Here is a 9,042-nt window from a genome sequence, read left to right as displayed (position 1 = left end):
TGCAATGAATTTTGCAGGACAGGAGCGCAGAACCGTCGTCAAGCATACGTACGATATGCATCATGCTTTTAAAATATGCAACAATTTTTTTGAGTACCGTAGAACCAAAATGAACATAAGATTAAAATATTCACAGCGATGATTAAATCATGTTACAAATTCCTTACATTTTATACACGTAGTACAAAAGTTGATTTAAACCTACTTCTTTGCACTGGAGCTACAGTTTAAAGTGAGATGCCAAGAAGTGTGCTTCCATCAGGAATCGAACCCGGCACCCCTTCATTGCTAAGGGCCTCCCTGATGGCGTAGTGGTAACATCGTTGCCTTGTAATCAACGATACTCGGTGTATGCACACGGTGGTTCGGATCCCACTTTAAACTGTAGGTCCAGCACCGATTAGACTTTCCCTGCATAAAGTGGACTTAAATACGAACTCAAAACTAAATCAAACTGAAATCCTTAACAGAGTTGCCACTCGGCCATTGATGAGGCCACAATAGTACACGGATACTCACAATCATAGCCTGGGGTAGGCCCTGTAGGCGAGGGGCTGCTCCGAAAGGGTCCTTCCGTAGTCGTAGCCTCCCCTGTCGTAGCTGACGTGGTCGTAGCTGTGAGGGTGCTGCGGGTAGTGCACCACCTCGTAGCTGACCACCTTGGGCTTGGTGCTCTTGAGGATGAGCATGGCCCCCGAGAGCACGAGGGACAGGAGGCCCAGCGTCAGCGCCTTCCACGTCTTCAGGGCGATGAAGGCCAGGGCCAGAGGGATGAGGGCGGTCGCTTTGAACTTCAGGCCAAGAAGGAAAGGGATCACCACCTTCTTCACGAAGCTTCGTTCTGGAAATTTGGAAGAAAATTTGTTTAGAAAAAACTACTAATACCATCTGTAGAAAGTCTATGTTACTACTAATGATAGTAATTAGCAAAATTGTGACCGCAAACGTTTTGATTCAGTCGGGGAAAGAAATTCTGTATTCCTACTAAATGTTTCATAAACTATATGTTATCGTGTACATATAATAATAATAATAACAACAACAACAACAACAACCCATGGCGCGACAGCCCTCGAAGGGTCTTGGCCTATCTCCCGACTGTCAGTCTTCCTCCCACAATCCTTCCTTGAGCCGGTCCCGATGGCGGAGTGGTTAGCACATCGCGCTACGACGCTAGGGCTCCCGGGTTCGTATCCCGGCCTGGGCATGGATGTTTGTGAATGTCCATTCATCAATTTCATCATGTCATCACTCATCCTCATCTTCGTAAATTAGCCAAAAGTGGCACAAGAAGCGAAGTAAAATTAAGCAAATCAACAACAACAACAATCCTTCCTTGAGGTGTGGAGATCTTCAACCGGTAATGGGGTGAGTTGGAGTCAGCACGTCGAACCCCCAGCCGTTATAAGAGATTTCCCACACAGGGTTCAGCTCCTCACTCGTAGCTCTCCAATTTCCTCACGATGGTGGGTTGCCATCGGTCCTATCGTATAAAGTCTGCGGCGTGATACGCTATACACAGGCCGAGACCCCAGAGACTCAATCCAGGCGGACTCGAACCCGTGCCGTCCCACAGTCGGAGTCCAAAGCACAGCGCCGCAGACTGCACTGTCCGGAGGAGGACATTGTGTACATAACAGGGGCGTATCTAGAGTGAATCTGGACCCATTACTATGTATATTTAGTGCAATTAAATACATTGATTAATTCTTTTAGAAATAAATCTCCCAAGTCCAAGCTTTCCCACCCAAACCTCATATCAATTAATATGAAATCTCGACTTTTCATAAGGACAGACAACCATAAATAACAATATTCGAGCGCGCTGTACTAACCATTTCGCCACGAAGGTTGGCTACTAATGATAGTAACCACCACAAGAACTAGCATTTCCCTAACACCCCTCAAAATTTCCTCAACACCCCCTAAATGTTTTCACAAAAGCCCTTTACATCTCTCACCACTCCAATGGAATATTCTGGATAACCTTCTACTTCTGACTATTTCATTTAATAAAAGAATATTACATTAATTCGGGCTAATGGGTGGGGTATAAGTTGACCGGTTTAACAAAAGTCCGGATTAACTGAAATAACCTAAAAGAACAGTAGAAAGTGCATTAAAACTCCGTTTATACCAACAAAACATGTTTATTATGGTGTATTTAAAGGGCATAGGCCTAAATACACTATACAGTACAAAGTCTGCGGGAAACAGAATTCCATCAGTGGTTGACTGCCTTATCTTTGGGAAGTTCTCTTGTTGATTTCTAGCCACATTTAAAACCTTGCATTCTGTTTATTTTTTTTCCCTTTTGCCTGTCCGGATTAAGCGAAGTCCGGCTTATCGGGGTCGGATTAACGAGGTTTTACTGTATTTGCATTCAGTTTGGACGATTTTTTTGTTGTTTTCCCTTGCATTAATTTCTTTTCATGAACCAGTAGAAACTTGAAACAATTCAAATTATGTCGTTCATTCTCTCTAGAACATGCACCTCTTCGGAAGTTTGCGATGTTGATTTTTGCTTTGTATCATGACGCCCAATTTTGTTCTAAATACTACTTGGAAACTATCAATCTACATAAAGAAAAACACAATGGCTGAGTGTGCTTATTTATTCTTACTTGATGTATATTTGTTTTAAAGTCCTCAGAATGGTTAATCGGGGCATTACCTAGAGTTTTAAGTGCAATCCGAACCACAATGTTCCTCCACCAGGTACGTGCCAATTTATTTTCATTTCTTTATAGTTGGATTGTAAGTTGACAAGAATTAATTGAAGTTACTGCTGCATAACCAAGCACCTATCTAGAAATACAGGGTGTTTCTAAAGGTCGTTTACAACGCTTGGGAGGTGATTCCTCACACGAAAACAAGCAAAAAGTGTGAGTAACATTTTTACGACTGAGGTTTCGTTTCCGAGATAGGAGCCTCGCAAAAGGTGACAAAGTGAACGTCACACCTAACTGGGACGAATACTATCACAGATAGAGAGGCGGTTCCAAGGGAATCATAAAGGAATTGTATGTGCTCAGTCCGGAAGTCACTATCAAGAGTTCACTGCACGCATGCGCAATGGAGTCCTCAAAGGAATTGGGGATTTCCAGCAAGAACAATGCATGGAAAGGGTATGTAACGCAGCAAGAAGGACCGTGACAATGAGAAATGCGTTAAAGACAACACATCCCGACCTCAAACTTCAAAACATGAGCACGGAACACAAAATCCGAAAAGTTGAGCACGGTTGCATACCCCAGTTACACGCGAGGAATGAACGAATCATGTCATGTGCCATACGAGAGACACATTACTCCATCAGGAGGAGGGAAAGAAAAACACAATATCAGATGATTGCGACAACGTGTATTTTTACACGCGACAACTACGTAATACCCCCCCCCCCCACACGCACAACAAACAACAAATGCTACAATGTCTTACGCACAGACAGTGCGTGTCACTGTACACCAACTGAAGATGTCACTTTCACCACACAAAGGGGGTGGGGAGCAATACCAAGAGTTTTCTCACTGGGATTTGCCGAGGGCGATAATCACAGCCGGTTTTCAAAATATCTGCCGTTCACTTCTACGCAGAGATGACAGCGACGAATCAAGGATTGTCGAGTAGGGGCAAACAAGCCAGGTGTATCTGCTACCGTGTGACAGGTGTGTCGTATACGAGGGTTTTCACTTCTCCCCAGAAGAAAAAAATCGAGAGGGTTGAGATCTGGCGACCTCGGTGGCCAAGGCACAGGCTCATTCCTACCAATGAACCTATTGCGAAACACATCATGCAGGAAATGTACTACATTACGATCGAAATGAGCTGGTGCCCCATCGTGTTGGTACCACATTTCTTGCCGCAGTGCCAAAGGTACGGTCTCCAACAGTTTGGGCAGAACCTTACTAAGAAATGCATGATACGTGCGACCATTCAGGCGAACAGGGAGAATGTATGGTCCAATTAAATGATTATGTACTATCCCGCATCACACATTCACTGAAAACCTGTGCTGGTGATGGGCCACAAAAAGTGCATGTGGGTTGTCAAAGTCCCAGACATGACTGTTTCTACTAATAAAGACATCCATCCTGGTGCAAATGGCTTCATCTGTCCACAATACCTTTGCCCCGAAGTGAGGGTTTGTGTCCAGCTGATACAACAACCATTGGCAAAACTCCATACGAGGGCGAAAGTTACGAGGTAACAGTTCTTGTACTTTCTGCAGTTTAAAAGGGTGCATTCCTTCCTCTGACAACACTCGCCAAACATTCACATGAGACGTGTTTCGTGCCCGAGCGAGTGCCAGGATGTTCTGCGACCGCTGTTAACACATCTTCTGCAAACTGACGTGTGCGTACACTTCGGGGTCTTCCAACTTCTTGCCGCGGTGGTAACACCGACCCTGTTTCACGCAGTCGACTGCCAACTACCTGAAAGAAGGCGTGAGACGGTAAACGTCTACGTGGAAAGCGTTCTCCATAAAGACGCCTGGCCTCACGGCTATTACCACGTGCCTCCCCATACATGAGATGCATGTTTGTTAGCTGCTGGGTCGTATACGCAGCCATCTGTGTAATAGGGAGCTGGAACTGCAAAGTATCGTTTTTGTTTAACACTGGCACACTGCACAAATTGGCCGTATCACTGTACGAACACCATAGACCAATTGTTGCGATACTTGACTTGCCCACTCCACCACGTCAACTTCTTTCAATACAACATACTAGTACTCTTCAATGCGTATGACAACCTAGAGCGAACTGCTGATCATATCCCAACACCTGCAACACGTCTGGGACGACTGAAAGTGACATCTTCAGTTGGTGTACAGTGACACACACTGTCTGTGCGTAAGACATTGTAGCATTTGTTGTTTGTTGTGCGTGTGGGGGGGGGGGGTATTACGTAGTTGTCGCGTGTAAAAATACACGTTGTCGCAATCATCTGATATTGTGTTTTTCTTTCCCTCCTCCTGATGGAGTAATGTGTCTCTCGTATGGCACATGACATGATTCGTCCATTCCTCGCGTGTAAGTGGGGTATGCAACCGTGCTCAACTTTTCGGATTTTGTGTTCCGTGCTCATGTTTTGATGCGAGGCTCCTATCTCGGAAACGAAGCCTCAGTCGTAAAAATGTTACTCACACTTTTTGCTTGTGTTCATGTGAGGAATCACCCCCAAGCGTTGTAAACCACCTTTAGAAACACCTTCGGGTGGCAAGGTCAGACCAAGTGTCTCAATAATAATAATAATAATAATATAATCAGAATAATTATATTAAATGAAATATGTAAATGAATTAATATTGTAATGTTATTATTACATGAATAGGTAAAAAGATGCTTAAAGAATAGATATATAACAGCGTGTATTCATTATATAGCTTACGTGTAGTTAAGATCGCCCAAATTTGTGTAAAACAACAACTGCCCTGGCAAGGAAATTACTGTCAAATAGATGAAGAATCGAATATTCATTGATTAACAAAAAGGAAGTTACATCCGAATGTAATAGGCAAAAGTAATTGTTCGGTGATCATTTATAATTGCCTATTACAATTGACGAAAGGGAAAGTAATATTTTATGCATAAGTTAGGTAGTAGAGTGGATAAATCTTTGGAACTGCCCTTCAAAGGCTCATGAGCCAACTTCCTTGCTTTCCAATAAATTCGGCGAAAATAAATAACCATTGACTATATAACAAATGCTAAACAATTATATTTTGATTATTCAATTTTAGTTCTTAGTAAATCTTTCGTGTGGGGGGGGGGGTCCGGACCCCCATTAATACGTCCTTGTGTTTAACAAAATAAGTATATTGTAAAATCATGTAACAAAACTAAGATATTACTGTTATTTTTATGTCATTATGTAGGTACCTACAATATGCGTGTTGTTTAATAGAAACACTTAAAAGTATTTTAAAAATAAGACTGTTATGTTGCATGTGTCTTTTTTTTTTTTAGGGAAGGCGAAAGCAAGAGGACAAGGGTAGAAAGATGAACCGGGGGTGGATAGCAAGGGGCCCCAAACATCCACCTCGCCCAGGTGAAATATTTTTCTTGAGTCGTCACTGTTGTCTTGATACTAATATATAAGTTTCTGTGTTGCTATTTTTTTTTATATAGGTACTGATTAACGCAAATTTTCATATTTGATTGTTCGATTAATATGCCTTGAAAAAGTGACGTAACTGAAGTTACGCCTCCATAACTTTCAAAATACTATTCAAAACTGAGATACGCCAAAATTAGAATTATTAATTACTTCAGTGCTAATGAGAACTTTGACGTACATCCTTTTGCCAGCTGATGGAAAACATCACAAGGAACCCTCAGGCACTCGTTGCTAAGCAAAACGTTGTTATGAACAATTGAATAGAGGTAACAAAACTTTTGTGTAGTTCAAATGATGTAAACAAAACGGGAAGTCTTTCTATTAATATTTGTGGTAATAGTAATTAGATTATTTATACGTAATCTAATTAATTTATTCTGGCTTCGTGGGGCACTCTTCCATAAAGCATTATGTCGGTCATATTTTAAAACATGATATTTTTCTGAAATAGCAAATAGGAGGAAGTAATATTTTATGCATATTTTCATAATGTTAAAATTGTGTGAAGAATATATCTCACGGTAGGATAGTAAAGATGTGATTAAATTATGGTTAGTAATTATTCAGGAGTTTGAAAGAAACAAGAACAGTAATGACTTCAAAGTACTCAGTAAAACTCTGCGGCGAGAAACTTAAATTTTTCATAAATTTATTCTCAACTAAGTTTTCTTACCTTGTGTATGTCCAAACTACCATTATTACATAAGCAAGTGGAAGTAGTTCGAATTCAACCACATAAAAATGAGCGGACGATTACTAATTTAAGGTTGTGTGTTCATAAATTTTATTCCATGAGGTGTAGAAGCTGTGTGTCAGCATTATGTTCACAAAAAATGAAACAAATAATGTTCTTCACTTTTTAACTTTACACTTTACATTTCATTTAATTCAATTCAGTCCATAATTGTGCGTCCCCGATGGCGCAGTGGTAGAGTGGTTGCCTTGAAATCAAGGGGTCAGGGTTCAATACCCGATGGAGACACATAGTTGTTCGGATCCCACTATAAACTGTACGTCCAGTCCCGATTAACCTCATTATGCATAAAGTGGACTTAAAACAAAAAGGAATCAATCAATCAGTCCATAATTCTTTTCCATAATGCAATGTTTCGCAAACTACTTTTCCCGTGTTTACCCTTTCATTAAAATTTCCCTTCTGAGGAAGCCACACCAATAAATTATGTGTGTAAATTAATATCACATGGAATGTTCATCACACTGTCAATTTTTCGAATTATTACTAAATAGTGCGGTTGTGAGATCGTAACCATTCAACCATTGAGGCAACTGGAGCTAAAATATTAGATAATGCTCTGTTAATATTGATAAGCATACGTAGAATATAATGTTGTTGAGTTGAGTTGGCGTTTAAGTTCACTTTATGCACAGTGAGGCTAATCGGGACTGGACATACAGTTTAAAGTGGGATCCGAACCACTATATGCCTCCACCGGGTATCGAATCCGGGATCCCTTGATTACAAGGCGACGACGTTACCGCCAGGCAATCTGGGAGGCCCCCTTTTGACACATGAAGTTGACACTTGAGACACCCCATTACACCCCAATAAATTTCAACAATTGGTCGTGTGCGAGTAATTTGCCTGTTTTTTGCATTTGCAAAGTTAGTGATTATATCTACTTTCTGGTGCGAGACGATGAGGATGAAAGATGATGAATAGATGAAATAGTTCAAAGATCAGCTTCACGATAACATATTCTGGCCAGAACTCGAACCCAGAGCCTTAGAAATCAGCAATGTTCATGAAAAGAATTTGGTTTCCCGACAGTGCGCTCTTGGTGATGTAAGATTCCCACAGACTACGAGTATCTATAAGACGTCTGAATTTTCTATTATTCTTTTGGTAGTATTGGAGTACAGTTAGATTTCCAAAGTTGAAACTGTGTTACAGTTGCAATTATTTTGTAAATTTATGCAAAGAAAGTTTGCAGTATCAACAGGCCTAGGGTTAGCCTATAGGCGTTACACATACAATTAATTGGCTGAAACTGTCATAAATTTGAATATCAACTGAATTAATGTGCTTCACATTTTATTCTATGTATGGTGGTAGCGTCTGGACTCACTAGCAGGGGTCATGTGTCATATTGTCCACATGTGTTTGTGATTGTCTCATTACCATTTATCACGATCGCGATTAGCCAAAAGTGGCAGATAAACCAAACCAACAATTTAAAGTGTTTTGAAGCTATTGAATCCACTTACCTTGCACATGAGACTGATCCGAGAGCGGGACGTTGATTTCGCTGGGGATGTTGTCCAGGAGGAACTTGGGAACGAACGGGAGCATCTCTCCTGACACGATCTCCTTCGGGATCCGAACCTTGAGGTCGTGGCTCGCCAAGAACTTCTCCACCTCGTCCAGCACCAGGAGCCTCACGGCCTCGCGACGCTCCTCCTCGTCGCGAGGGAGCGACGCCGTCAGGTAGGCAGGCGTCTCTTGCATCCCCGCGAAGGATGCCTTGCCGTTCTTCACGATGGAGAGCACCTCGGTGATCTGGATGTTGTCCTTCTTGGCGGCGCTGCTCAAGAAGCTGAGGAGCTTGGGCTTGATGCAGGAGAAAGACCCTTTCTGGATGCACTCGCTGTAGATCTTCTTCAGGAGGTCACCCGTGTCGGAGTGTCCTCTGCCTTCATCAACCTTGTCCATCGCCATTGTCGAGCTCTCTTCCGGCTCAGGCTGCGGTTCATCAACGTCCATCTCCATTGTCGTCGCTTCTGGAACCATTGTCGTCGGTTCCATCTCGTCCATCATTGTCGTTGTCTCTGTGCAACTGGCCAGTGCCACCGTGGCCAGTACCAGCAACCATCTCAGCCTCATGACGGACAACACTTCGACAGTTCCTCCGCAACCGAACACCACCTTACCACTGACGTCCAGTGCACGCTTCTACCCAC

The 9,042-nt window shown here is 42.3% G+C and overlaps 1 protein-coding gene across 1 annotated transcript; it reads right to left on the bottom strand.

Moving 5' to 3' along the window:
* Positions 1-519: 519 nt before the first annotated feature.
* Positions 520-9,042, bottom strand: Osi18 (DUF1676 domain-containing protein Osi18). Its single transcript, XM_083141233.1, has 2 exons — positions 8,350-9,042; positions 520-841 (listed from the first exon to the last, which is right to left on the bottom strand). Exons 1-2 carry the CDS (start codon positions 8,963-8,965, stop codon positions 522-524), a joined length of 936 nt encoding a protein of 311 aa, XP_082997359.1. The 5' UTR covers positions 8,966-9,042; the 3' UTR covers positions 520-521.

This window comes from Lepisma saccharinum, chromosome 19, assembly GCF_977018435.1.
Source record: "Lepisma saccharinum chromosome 19, izLepSacc3.1, whole genome shotgun sequence".
NCBI lineage: Eukaryota > Metazoa > Arthropoda > Insecta > Zygentoma > Lepismatidae > Lepisma > Lepisma saccharinum.
The sequence above is the reverse complement of the archived record's forward strand: the minus strand, read 5'-3'. Positions and strand labels throughout refer to the sequence as shown.

Excerpts from the sequence above, each read along its gene's own strand:
- Osi18 (XM_083141233.1), bottom strand. The coding sequence starts at position 8,965 with ATGAGGCTGAGATGGTTGCTGGTACTGGCCACGGTGGCACTGGCCAGT. Across the intron at positions 842-8,349 it reads GGATCAGTCTCATGTGCAAG|AACGAAGCTTCGTGAAGAAG; the intron begins GTAAGTGGATTC and ends CCAAATTTCCAG.